Source organism: Oratosquilla oratoria, chromosome 35 (assembly GCF_046742065.1).
Source record: "Oratosquilla oratoria isolate Oo_2021 chromosome 35, ASM4674206v1, whole genome shotgun sequence".
Lineage (NCBI taxonomy): Eukaryota > Metazoa > Arthropoda > Malacostraca > Stomatopoda > Squillidae > Oratosquilla > Oratosquilla oratoria.
In genome coordinates, this window is record NC_134811.1 from 31721763 (window position 1) to 31737020 (window position 15258).

The window sequence follows — 15258 nt, forward strand, 5'->3', positions numbered from 1 at the left end:
TCATACCTAATGATAGTGCTTGAGTTTCTGTATCTGAGAGTTGTCTGTCTGAAAGGTTCGTTACTAATTCTGGATTACCCGCATTGTTCCAATCACTATTTTCACATAACTGTTTTAATTTTCGCACTAATTTCTTACTGTGTTCTTCTCTTTGTTTATGAATAATTAACAAAAGTAAAGATGAAAATAAAAATAAGAATTATAATAAATGTAATAATGAAACCAGATATACCACAGTACCAAACTCTAATGTTAATTCATACCTAGACACTTTTCTCCTAAAAGCGGGCATCAAAATAGCCAGGACGTCAGGTAGCAAAGTAGGACATTTGGTAACACGTAGCGACAATAATCCCACTAACGAAAACAGCGTTGTTTATAAAAAAAAAAAAACCGTGTAAAAGCTGTCCCTCTTCATATTTTGGTGAATCTGGTCGCGGACTTAATAAAAGGATAAATGAACATAAAAATGACGTAAAAGCCCATAGGACATCTAACTCCATAGTAATACATGTGGATAAACATGGTCACCTTCCAGACTGGAACAACACAACCGTATTAAATAAAGGATCATCCAAGAAATTAAGGAAGACAATTGAAGCAGCATATATCAACACTAATAACAACATTAACCATAGAGAAGGCTTTATATGTTTAGCAAAAGCCACAAGCTTATTAATAATAAAAGAATACGCAAATAAAATAACAAGCTCTCCGAAGCGTCCCATAAGATGACCCGTCCGTGTATAAAATATCCGGTTACGTTTGAGTTGTTAGCTTTGTGATCAAGACCCTGCGGGTCGAAACGTTAAGGCGTAAAATTCCCCCATTTCTCCTCATCTACTTCTTTCACCTTCAATATTATTTGTCATAATATAGTCAATATATATATATATATATATATATATATATATATATTATATAGATATATATATATATATATATATATATATATATATATATGTATGTATATATATGTGTATACATATATATATACATTCAGGAGGTGCTAAGATAAGAGCGAGGGTGGAGGGGTGTGGAGTGTATTCAGGGATGAAATGGGTGGGAATGATTTTATGCCTTTTTCTTTTTTGGCTACCCCCCTTGTAAGGGGGAAGGAGCCTTGGTATATAAAAAATATATATATACACACATATACATATATACATACATACACACATACATACATACATACATATACATGTACCTCCTTTCTTCAGACATTCTGCATTACATCCATCCAACCCAGGTGCCTTACCTGCTCTCATCATCTACAGCTGTTTTCACTTCATCTTTCCCTATTTCTCCTCCATTTTCCTCACTCGCTTGCTGTTACTCTCTCCCCTTGTACATCTCATCACCTTAATTTTGCCCATATTTATCTTCAGCTTCCTTCTTCCACACACCTTCTCAAATTCTGTCTCTAACTTCCTCAATCCCTCCTCTGATCCTGCTACAAGCGCAGTGTCGCCAGCAAACAACAACTGGCTTATTTTCCACTTTTCTCCATTTTCTTTAACCATCTCCAATCCCTGATCCATCACCCTTGCATTCACCTCTCGCACCACCCCATCCATGTTTAGATTGAACAGCCAGGGTGACATAACACATCCTTGACGAAGTCCCACCTTTACCTCAAACCATTCATTCTCTCCATCTCTAATCCTAACACAAGCTCTACTACTCTCGTAAGAACTCTTGACTGATCTTAACAGCTTTCTTCCTATCCCATATATCTGCAATACCTCCCACAGTACCTTCCTGTCTACCCTGTCATAATCCTTTTCCAAATCCATAAAAGCCCCAAAAAACATCCTTACCTTTTCCTATAGCTTTCTCACATATCTGTCTTACCACAAAAATCTGATCTACACAACCCCTACCTGTCCTAAAACCACATTGTTCCTCACCAATTACTCCTTCTGTTCCTCTCCTAATCCTCCCAATCAAGACCCTCCCATAAGCCTTCCCAACTACACTCATCAAGCTGATCCCTCTGAAACTACTACACTCACACTTGTCCCCCTTTCCCTTGTAAAGTTGAACTATACAGGCACTCTTCCAGTCCTCCAGCGTTATACCCTCTCTTAAACAAACATTAAGTAACCTCACCAGCCAGTCCACCATAACTGTACCTCCTTTCTTCAGACATTCTGCATGACATCCATCCAACCCAGGTGCCTTACCTGCTCTCATCATCTACAGCTGCTTTTACTTCATCTTTCCCTATTTCTCCTCCATTTTCCTCACTCATCTTTCTCATTTTCTTAGCGCTTCCCACTGCAAATACCTTTCCATCCCTATCCTCCTTCACATTTAGCAACTCCCTAGAATACTCTGCCCACCTTCCTCTTTTAATTTCTTTCCAAAACACATTCAAACTCCTTCTCTCTTCCTCTCTTATGTTCCATGTTTCTACCCCATACAGTGCTGTCGGCACAATCACTCCTTCATATAACCTCCTCTTAGCATATATATATATATATATATATATATATATATGTATATATATATATATATATATATGTATATATATATGTATGTATGTATGTATATATGTATGTATGTATGTATGTATGTATGTATGTATGTACGTATGTACGTATATATGTATATAATATTGGCAATATTTCAGTGTAGTCCTCTCTTCTCCCCCACCCCATCACCTTTTGAGCCTTAATGTGGGAACTGTTGAGTGGAAATGCGGTGTATGGAGGATGTATTCATTTTGTAGTTTAATTAGGTGTCATCAGCACGACCAGTCTGGGGACCCACTGTTCAATTAACGTCGTAAACTCCCTTTATCAGGATGAATTTTGTAGCGTGGAATTTAATGAACCATGCCCTTGGTCCAACTCGCTAGAAACAGGGTTTGGACAGGCGTCACCTCGACCTCCGACGCACGAAGCGACGCTCTAACTCGCTTTCTGCTACGAACTAAGATACTGCAGCAACCCGGTCTACTATCTTTTATCTATTTTTTACAGAATCTACATAACTACATTTATCTACCTAGAGCTCAGGAAATGCCAAGCTCGCGAACACGTAATGGGATCACCACAATTGAGTTGCCAGATAATATATTTTGTACAAAACACTCGGTGAGGCCAAACGTAACCAGTTTGGCTGAGTGTACATAGCCTGAATGAATGTATACAGTGTACATAGCCTTATTAAGTGTACATAGTGTACATAGTTTGAATGAGTGTACATAATGTACGTAGCCTGAATGAGTGTACATAGTGTACATATCCTGAAATAGTGTACATAGTGTTTATAGCCTGAAAGAGTGATATGAACGAATACAACATGTGAACAAACACTTGAAGATTATTTTGCCTTTTTTACAGCTCAGATATTTTCCGTGAATGAATATTCAATGGAAAGTTAGAAATAGATAAATAATAAGCTTTCATGGAGCTCGCCAATCTTGTTAAAGAGGCGGACTAAAGGCATTCATTCTTCGGGAAACATACTTTAACTAGGTCGAGCCAAGGCACCTGCCAAGCAAAGGAACATAACAAGATCGTTAAGAGTCTCCTGGTGTATGTCAAAGAAACCCTCCCACACTGCTAAGCCACAGACACTTTTTGCTGTTCTTCATGTAGGATTCGGTTTAACGTTGCGAAATCCCCCCTGTCAGGAGGCTAGAACGATGCCCCTTACAGAGGACTTTGTAGCGTAGAATTTAATCAACTATACCCTTGGTTCAACTCGTCGGTGGCAGGGTTGGAACAGACATCGACTCGACTTCAATTCAGTTCGAAGCTTTAAGAATCATTTAGATAAACACCTAAGCAAGATGCTGTAATGATTATAATTTATTTTATATTATTTGTTTTTGTTTTGTTATCATTTGTCTATTTGATTCTCATTTATTATTAGTTATATGTCAATTTATTATTATTTACTATTTACCTGTTTGTTTATTATTTAACTATACCTATGCATTTATTTGTGAGTTTTATTTGTTATTTACATTATTATAGTTTTTAATTATTCATTTATTATTATTTTTTCGCATCCGACCTAGATATGGACCAAAAGGTCTCCTGTCGGTATTCTTGATTTAAATATTTGCTGCGTCTGCTGCCAGGGGATTTTATTTAGAGAAGAGGAAACCGATAATAACAATATTTATTTTATTTAAAACAATAACCTCTTCCTTACTTTCAATATCACCAATAATACCCTATACATTTCCTAGGGGTCTTTGTTATAAGCCTTACAGAGTGAACAGTCTTTACAAAACTCAAAATATCATATTATCAATAAATTCCCTGGAAGGTCCTAGTCATTATCAATCTTATATTATCAACAATATTGAAAATTCTTGATGTAGTATCAGGTATATTTACCCTGGAAATTCCGTGTCAATATTAGCCTTACATAATCAACAATATTGACAATGCTTGATATATCATCAATGCATATTTACAATGGATGTTCCTAGTCATGATCAACCTTACATAGTCAACAATATTGATTTTTTATATATTACCAGTAAAAGTTTACCCTGGAAGTCCTTATACTACCTCAATAACCAACAATAAATACTTGATAATAGTATCAATAAATATTTATCCTGGAAGGTACTTGACTGTATTACATCAATAAATCCTTGCAATAGCCTCGTCATTAGTGTCAAACGCCTGTCATATACATAATGAAATGAACCTTTTGAAAACAAATTATCTAGATTTAGATCCTGAACCTTCTTGCTTCAGAAAGGGTCTATCTCGACCAAATAAAATCGTCTGACGGAATGTGGAATAAAAACTAAAGTTTAAAAACGCTTAGGAAATGGTTGAGGAAGATATGTTTGAAACACGGTCAACTCTCGCTATGGAGGGAGAGGGCTCCTTTGGCCGAATCAAATTACTCGGGGACAGACAGAATGTATGCTAGATCACACACACACACACACACACACACACACACACACACACACACACACACACACACACACACACACACACACACACACACACACACACACACACACACACACACACACACACACACACACACACACACACACACACACACACACACATATATATATATATATATATATATAATGAATTTATAACTCTCCTTGATGTCTCACAAATAAAAATTGCCTTTCAGTAAACATACTATAGGGATGAGTATCACTTTCTACGCAAAAGGTAAGGATTTAGGGCATCTTGATTAACTCTAAACACAGATGACACAACGTACAGATTTCGCCCCACACTGTCGAAAGTATCAGATCTAGACTAAAGGGAAGGGATTAGACCACGTTTGTTATATATATGTATATACATACACACACACACACACACACACACATACACACACACACACACACACACACACACACACACACACACACACACACACACACACACACACACACACACACATATGTATATATATATATATATATATATATATATTTCGAGGGAGGGGAATTATTATTTTGTAATAAAATTTCTTAATTTTAATTTCAATTTTTCTAAGGTAACAAGTTTGTTATTCATATTATCTATTCATTGTTGTGTGTGTGTGTTTTTTCCCTATCATTTCTACACTTGTCTATTCTCGCCCTTTTTAAACCTACACTGGGTTGAAATGAAGAGACTGTAGATATATTCTTATCTTGTCATCTCTGAAACGAACTATGGTTGGTCAGGTTATTTCGCTTTCAGGCATTCATGATATCTGAATCCGGCTAATGGTAAAATATATACATGTGTATACATATGTATATATATATATATAATATATATATATATATATATTTATCTATATATATATATACACCTTTTTGTCAAAATCAAGGTCGGATGCGAATTTTTTTTATAATAATGATAAATAAACAAATAGAAATATAATAAAGTAAATAATAATAAATGAAATAAATGCATAGGTATAGTTGAATAATAAACAAACAGGTAAATAGTAAATAATAATAAATTCACATATAACTAATAATAAATGAGAATCAAGCAAATAATAATAAACAGACAAATGATAACAAAACAAATAAAATAAATGACAGTCATTACAGCATCTTGCTTAGGTGCTTATCTAAATTATTCTTAAAGCTTCGAACTGAACTACATTGCACTGCCTCTGCAGGAAGTTTATTCCATTCATTAACTACACGGTTGGCGAAGTTGTTTCTACCCACTTCCAAACTAAATCTATTCCCTGACAGTTTGAGACCATTGTTTCTTGTCGGATTCTCATTCAGTGTGAAAATTTTGTCACTTTTGATGTTATCAATTCCCTTTAGAATCTTAAAGACCTGTATCAAGTCACCTCTGAATCTACGCTTTTTTAGGGAAAACAGATTCATATGTTTTTTTCAATTTTCGTATGATTTATTTTTGATATCTGGAATCAGTTTTGTGGCTCTTCGTTGTACTTTTTCCAATCTGTCAATGTCTTTAATGAGATTTGGTGACCATTCGGAAACAGCATATTCCAAATGTGGACGAAATAACGATTTACATAGCTTGTTAATGAGTGATGGACTTTTAAAATCAAAAGATCGTGCAGTCAGTCCTAGAATCTTATTTGCTTTCTCAGACGCTGAAATACACTGCTTAGATGATTTGAGATCATTACTGATAATTACGCTGAGATCCTTTTCACTATCCACTTTTGTTAACGAATTCCCAAATAACTTGTAATCGTACTTACTGTTATTTTTACTTATGTGCATTACCTTGCATTTACTTGTGTTAAATTTCATTAGGCACTTTTCAGACCATTGCTGTAATTTATCTAAATCTTCTTGAATATTTAATTGATTTAAGTGATCATTTGTCATTCCGCACATTTTTGTATCATCAGCAAATTTTGAAACAATAGATTTTAATCCATGGTCTATATCATTTATATATACTATGAATAGAAGTGGTCCAAGAACGGAACCCTGAGGAACTCCACTCGTAACATTTTTCCATCTTGAAGTTTGTCCATTTAAAACAACTCTCTGTTTTCGGTCATTCATCCAATTACTAGTCCAACTTAATAGGCTACCACTTATTCCGTGTGAAGCTAATTTAGTAAGTAGTCTTTTTGTCATAATTCGAAATGACTGTGTTGTAAAATTCGAGTAAGTTAGTCACGCAAGAATGTTTCCGTCTGAGACCATGCTGGCTATCATTTATCAAACAGTTACTTTCTAAATGATGTTCGATAGCATCTCTGATGATAGTTTCCATCATTTTTCCTACGACTGAAGTCAAACTTATAGGCCTGTAATTTTTTTTTTCTATACACCTTTTAATTTTTTCTTTTGTTATATTTACCGTAGTGAGTAAGTTCACCCTAGACTTTTCACAGGTTTCAGCTTGGAGTTTACTTTGAGGTGTTTCGTTTACTAATACTAAGCTAAAATAACTGTTTAAAATATCACACATTCCTTCATTTGAATATTCAAGTTGACCGTCAGCAGATAATAGTGGACCAAAATGTGATTCCTAACAACCTTTTTATCTCTAATGAAACTCTAGAACTCTTTGGGAGTCTCTTTGATTTATCAGCTATATTCATTTCATATTGTCGTTTTTGTTTTTTATGTCTTTTTAAATCTCTCTGTATTAATACATAACTTTGATAGTCATTAGATGCACCCGAGCACTAGTACTTCTTATAAGCCTGTCTCTTTTTAGCAATATTTTTTTCAGTTTCTTTGTCAAGTCATTTTGGGCGAGCCTGATTTAGGGGGCGTCTGTCATTAATTGGAATGTAAATATGAATCATCTCAGTAAGCGTATTTTGAAATATTTGCCACATCTGATCTACAGGTCTTTCGCTTAGTTTTGCCTCCCAATCTGTAAGCTGAAGTTCCTGACGTGGCCCTATGAACTGAGCTTTACTGAAATCGGGTATTTTAGAAACACAAGTATCTATTCTAAAATTTTTTATATTTTGAATCTAAGTTGTGATCGCTATTTGTAATTGTTTCACCAACTTCTACATCGGTTATCATGCTTTCGCAGCTAGTGATCAATAGATCGAGTAAGTTTCCATGTCTTGTGGGCTCTTTTAAATGCTGAACTAAGTAATTGTCATCGAGAAAATCTATCAAGTGACTACCTATATGACCATGTTGTAGGGTCATCCAATCAATGTCAGTAAAATTGAAATCACCTATTATCAATAAGTTCCGGTTGCAGAAACTAGACAGTTCTTGAAACAACAGTTTGTCGTCTGCTAATAATAATGTCTTTGGCCTATGTATTACACCTACATTCATTTTTTGTCCATTTGTTTGGGTTAATTCTACCCAGAAACTATCATATACATCCTGTTTTACTTTCTCAAAAACATAGGTATGGACATTGCTTTTAACATACAACAGAACACCCCCACCTTTCTTGAGGTTTTTATCTTGATGAAAGTGTTTAAATCCCGCAATACTAAATTCGACTTCAAACTCTCCACCATTTTACTATGTTTCGGCTATTCCTATCATATCGAGATTTTTGCTTTTGACATACGCCAGTATTTCTTGAAATTTGTTCCTAATACTACGAGCATTAAAGCACATGGTATTAAGAAACTCTTGATTATTTCTTTTTGACACGTTTTGAGTTTCAATATCATACCTTACATTATAATTTTGTTCTTTATTGACACCTTGCTCTATATTGATATTTGGTCCTTCATTGACATTCAATGCCTCATTAACATTTCCCCCATCACGGACATATGGTCGCTCACGGTCATCCGATCTCATATGTACACTTTGCTCCCCTACGTCATCGCGTTCCATACCGGCCGCCCGTCGTTCATTGACATTATATCCGACATCCCTTCCTAAAATTATATTTTGTCCTCCACTGACATTATATCCTACCGTGATATTTTGTCCTCTACTATCATTACATCACATCGTGATATTTTGTCCTCCACTATCATTACATTCCATTGTGATATTTTGTCCTCCACTGTCATTACATCCCATCGTAATATTTTGTCCTTTGACATTACATCCTAATGTAATATTTCGTCCTCTACCAACATTATATCCTAAAATTATATTTTGTCCTACAGTGGCATATTGTTCTACATTATTGCTATACTCTACTCTGTTTTCCCCAGTACACTCTATTACCCCTTCCCTCTGAGTTTCTACCCAAAAAGGGGACTAGTTCATTACAAACTCCTTCGGTGAGCTTTGTAAGAACATTTTTGCCTCTGCGGGTAAGGTGGATCCCATCAGAAGTGTAAAGGTCATGACGCCTGGAAAAGAGATACTAAAGATCAAGAAAGTGATATCCCAGTTGCGTGCACAATCGTGATATCCTCTCATTGATCCCTATGGCTCTACTGTTCCAACATGAGCCTGCGTAGATCCTCGTGAGGATTCCACAGACTACGTGATGACTCCCACGTTCCTTCATCTCCTGAAGGAGGACCTTGTAATTCCGAACAAGTTCCTCTGATCTCACCCTACCCACATCGTTACTTCCGGTATCGTAACCGTGTTCGTCCGCCTTTGCTCCCTGGTGGTCTGGGTACAATCGGCGATCCCACGGCCTGGTTAACATACAAGCTTGCAACATTGTTTAGTCTTCTGCTGCAGGATGTCGTCATAACCTCGCACCATGGAGTCCCCCACCACCAAGAACTCCTGATTTTCAGCAACATCATCCTCCAGCAGAGCAAAACGATTGGCTAGAGCCAGTGGTTCCTCCGCAGGGCTTATCGAACGCGTGCTCGACAAACGGGACCCCACGGAGCGCCACTCGCTCACGGCAGTGGCAGAAGGAGAAGAAGTGGAACGCTCTTTGAGTTGTGGGGAGGATTCATTTTTCTCACAGAGCGCACTCGTGAGAAGACTAATTTTCTCCTCACACATCCTGAGACGGTCATCCAGGTTCACACATTCACAACCCATTTTGCTTCTCCTTCAGCAATACAAATGGCAAAGAGGAATTATAAATCAACAAAAGAAATAAAAGCTGTCTCTAAATAAGATAAATACACGAAGCTTACTCTGCTTACTTTATACTATTACTCCTACCTTTGGAGTACAGTAACAGAATACTGTTATAATTCTAAATTAATAGAACACTACACTTTATCTTATACCTGTAACTGTATAGCGCTATACGTATACAATTACAAAAACACAACGCAATCACTTGTCACTATTCCAAGATATAAATTTCACAGGTATTTGCTAGCTGGTGTCTGCAGAAAACGAGTTCTCTAGCTGAGGTCACGGAACAGACTGAGCTGAGGTCACGAAGCAGACTGAGCTGTGTGTGTGTGTGTGTGTGTGTGTGTGTGTGTGTGTGTGTGTGTGTGTGTGTGTGTGTGTGTGTGTGTGTGTGTGTTTGAGGGAGTGACAAATAAGTGGAAAAAGTGGTAAGGAAACTCAGGTTGAACCAGGAATACTAATGTAATCAAACGTTTCGACTTTACGTCTTCTTGAGGGTAACAGATTAATACAGAACATCGTAATATATACACTCAGCTGATCATCTTGCCGATCGTCTTATAATGCAGCGCTCTGATTAGTCCGCGGTTTTGCCGAGGACCAGCCTGGCTGCCACAAATGATAAGTTGACGTACCCTTCTCTGTGGTTAGTGACCTCCCCTGAAACGATGTGTGTGGCTTCCATTAGCTTCCTCATTCTCTTTCCCAGCCCCGTGCGGAGATGGCGAGCATTCTCCCATGTAGGAAGGTGTCCCTGCAACTCTGCATGCACCATTACGGAGTTGGAGGTTCTTTGGTGCCGTAGGTCTTTTTTATGCTCTCCTATCCTCTTTGCAAGTCCTCTTGACGTCTCACCATAATATACAGCAGAGCATCCACCACACGGTATGCTGTAAACAATGCTGTCCTTGTTGATGGTTCTATCTTCTTTACCTCTCACTATGTCCTTAATTTTCCGACCAGAGGCATAAGCCACGTGTATGCCAACATTAGACAGTAAAGAAGTTAGTATCTCAGCTCCATTCGCGTACGGTAATGCAAGGAAATCGCGGTCTACTTTATCTCTTCTATATCTTTCGTAAATGTTTGTTGCTTTTCTCTTTAGCTTATTGAGCAGGCCTAGAGGGTATAACAGCCTGCGGAATGTATTGGAAATTCTAATGGCTCGCAAGTAGAATTCAATTATCACTCCAGACTTGATCCGCGCGCTGTGTCTCGGTAAGTAGTGAATGAAGTCATCCTTGCTTGTTGGCTTCCTGTATACAGAAAATCTAACCTCTTTAGTCGCTCGGTGTATCATAGTGTCGAGGAACGGCAACTTGTGGTCCACCTCCAGCTCCACAATGAATTGTAGGCTCTCGTCCACTTCGTTAAGCATACGAAGCTTATTGTCTACATTTCATCCCTCAGGCAGAACAACCAATATATAGAAAAGGACAGGATGCTACGCATCATGGAAGAGGCTGTGGTTGGTTCTGCTATATAGACGGTACATTGATTGTGCTGCCTGAAGGATTAAATGTAGACAATAAACTTCGCATGTTTAATGCAATGATACCAAGAGAACCTGCACAGCATCACAATTATATTACGTAATTTTAACATTAACATAGTTTTTTTTTAACAATAAGAACACTGTAAGAGAATTGCTCATAAATAATTCCGTCAATAGTGATAAAGGGTGTATGTACCAAATATCTTGTAAATCATGTGGTCAGTTTTATATTGGTCAGACTGTTAAAACACTCAAAACACGAATTAATCATCACAAGAGATACGTTAGAGAGGGAAACCAATCTAGCGGTTTATTCAACCACATGAACAATTTTAACCACCCAGTTGACTGGGATAACGCTTAAGTCATCACATATAACAATAACATCACAGAAAGAAATTTTATTGAATGCAGCTTGATCAAATCTAGTAAGGGAATAAATGTTAATCTCCATCGAGGCTGTACAAATTAGATAGTTATGTTTGACAAGAAATATATTTTTTTAATTATATTGTACCAGTTGTGAGCAAATGTCCCATACTTCTTGGTTACTAAGACGGCAGTAAAAGTCACGTGTACTTCTTCCACTAGTTCTCCGAATTCATTCTCCACCAAGTCTCACTCAGTCATATATTTTGTACCTTGTTTCTTCATTTTATAATTTTTTCTTTGTATTAGCACTGAAGACGGAATTGTACGAAAGCGCTCTACTTAGTTTATTTTTCCTGGTGGTTTCTCACGGATATATATATATATGTATATGTATTTATATACATATATTTTTAAATATATATATATATTGATATGTATATATATACATATATATACATATATACATATATATATATACACACATATATATATATATAAATGTATATATATATATATATATATATATATATATATATATATATATATTTATATATATATGTATATATATGTATATATATATATATATGTATATATACATATATATATATATATATACATTGTTTGTGTTATTTTGACAATTGGAAATAAACTCATCTGCTGGGATTTGAACCCCCCGCCAGAGCGGCTTGCTTCATACAAGGCGAGGATTGTACAGGTGGTACGATCCTCGCCTTGTATGAAGCATGAGAATAGAGACCTCTTACAGAAATTCATCTCAATTAGTCCCCCTTTCCCACATATGTATGGTCTCATTAAGACTCATAAATGTAACAACCCCGCTATACCTATTGTTTCATCAATTGGTTCTGCTTCTTACAAGCTTTCCAAATGGCTAGTTACTATCCTTAGCCCTTTAGTAGATACAATCTCTTCTTCTCATGTTACAAACACTTCTGATTTAATAGACAAAATCCATGATATTAATCCAAATCATAAGTTTACATTAGTTAGTTTTGATATAGTCAGTTTATTCACAAAAGTTCCCATAAATTATTTATTATTATACCTTCAAGATGAACTTAATAAACATGTTCTTCCATTGCCATCATCTACATTGATTGAATTAATTAAGGTATGTGTTAAATATTGTAAGTTTCAATTCAATGGTAATTTCTATTCCCAAAAATGGGCATGAGTATGGGAAACCCTTTATCCCATGTTTTAAGCAATTTATACATAGAATTTTTCGAAACTAAAATATTATACAAAATCTTCCCCCCTAACATCCTTTGGCTTACGTATATTGATGACATTTTATGTCTTTGGCCAGAAGATAAAAACGTCCATGATTTTTTAACTAAATTAAATACCCTTGTTGATTCTATTAAATTTACTTTAGAAATTGAGAAAAGTTGTACCTTACCTTTCTTAGATTGCATTATCTTATGTCATGACAATAGCCTTAAATCTAAAGTACATCGTAAACCAACCAATGTAAGTTCATATATCCATTATTATTATTCTCATCCAAATAATATTAAACGTACAGTCTTTTCTTCAATGTTTCTAAGAACTTTTCGTATTTGTAGTCCTGAATTTATTGATGACGAAATCAGAAATGTTTTTAACATTGGGCTAGAATTAGAATACCCTAAGCAATTCCTTAATATTGCTTACAATTTTGCAAGAAAATCGTTTTTTACTCCTCAGCCTAGATCACCTTTTAATTATCATAATGTTTTAATTTTACCATTTCAAGAATATTTGTTAAGTATCACAGAATTATTAAAAAGATTTAACGTAAAGGTAGTTTTTAAAAATGATAGTACAGTAAAACATAAAATCATCAACAATAGTATTGAAATTAAAAAAGGATGCATTTATAAAATTCCTTGCAAAATGTGTAATCAATTTTACATAGGTCAAATTGCCAAACCCTTAAACATTGGAACTGAACAACACAAGAAATTTTTTAGGGATGGCAATAATTCTAGTGGAATATTCAAGCATATCGAATTAAATAATCATCCAGTTGATTGGGGTAATGCCCAGGCAATCTATTATACCAACAACATAATAGCAAGAAACTTAATAGAGTGTAGTTTGATTCATACCACCAGTGATCAAAATACCAACCTACACAAGGGCTTATATAAACTTGATAATTTTATTTGTCAAGAAATTAGTAAGATAATATCAGGTAAAATGTAACCCAGCGACTATGACCTAATGTCGCCCCACCATCATTAGTGGAAACATTGACCCTGGCGACTGTGACCTGATGTCGCCCCACCATCATTAGTGTATTGACATTGACCTTCTGCCCTCCAGGTGGTAATTGTCCGCTACCCTTATTCAAACTGTCCTTGTTCCTTTTTTCATGTATATATTATCTATGCATTTCTATTACTATGTACTTGTCGCGCTGAAGATGTAATATACGAAAGCGCTCTGCTTCGTTAGTTTTTTTCCAAGTGGTCTACTTTGCATATATATATATATATATATATATATATATATATATATATTACAGGTGAAAAATGTAATCACACATTTGTCAATAACGTAGAAACCACTGTTGGAGTAGAAAAGACTGGAAACGGGGAATCTATATATTTCGATTGCAAACTGCAATCCTCTTCAGTAGAAGAGGATTGCAGTTTGCAATCGAAATATATAGATTCCCCGTTTCCAGTCTTTTCTACTCCAGCAGTGGTTTCTACGTTATATATATATATATAAATATATATATTTATACATTATATATATATATATACATTATATAAATAGACACATATACACACACACACACACACACACACACACAGAAACCACCGGGAAATTGAAAAAAAAACAGATACAGAACGTTTTCCTCTATTTAGGAAAGGGAGGATTTTTGGGTAGATTTAAATGAGTGCATAAAGGGTTTAGGGAGAAATGTCAATGTAGTTGTATTAGGAGACCTTAATGCTAGGGTAGGAAATGAACCAATAGACGGAGTGATTGGGAAGTATGGATCCAGGTAAAAGTCGTTGTGGAGAATTGATGGTGGAAATATGTCTCGAAAGAGAGTTGATAGTAAATACAGTGTTTAGGAAGAAATTCATGCATAAGTCCACATGGGAGAGGGTGGTGGAGGGAAGGGTGGCAGATAGAGCGTTAATGGACTATATAGTGGTGACCAGGAGTATGGTAGAAAGAGTTAAGGATGTACATGTTCTAAGAGGAGAGAGTGGGGGAATATCAGATCATTTTCGGGTGGAAGGTAACTTGAGAGTGGAGAATAAGTGGAGAAAGAGGAAAAGGGCAGAAGGTGGGGAGATACTTAGAGTGAACTGCTTAAATGAGAAAGAAAAGTAGAAGGAGTATAAGAAGAAGCTGAGAAAGGAGTGGGAGGGGGTGAAGGATAGGGTAGAACTAGGAGTGAAGGAGGAATGGGGAT

The 15258-nt window shown here is 35.9% G+C and overlaps 1 protein-coding gene across 1 annotated transcript; it reads right to left on the reverse strand.

Moving 5' to 3' along the window:
* Window positions 1–10526: 10526 nt before the first annotated feature.
* Window positions 10527–11327, reverse strand: LOC143018721 (uncharacterized). Its single transcript, XM_076174306.1, has one exon. The coding sequence runs from the start codon at window positions 11325–11327 to the stop codon at window positions 10527–10529; it is 801 nt and encodes a 266-aa protein (XP_076030421.1).
* Window positions 11328–15258: the final 3931 nt, after the last annotated feature.

Coding starts and splice junctions, on each gene's coding strand:
- LOC143018721 (XM_076174306.1), bottom strand. CDS start 11,327: ATGCTTAACGAAGTGGACGAGAGCCTACAATTCATTGTGGAGCTGGAG.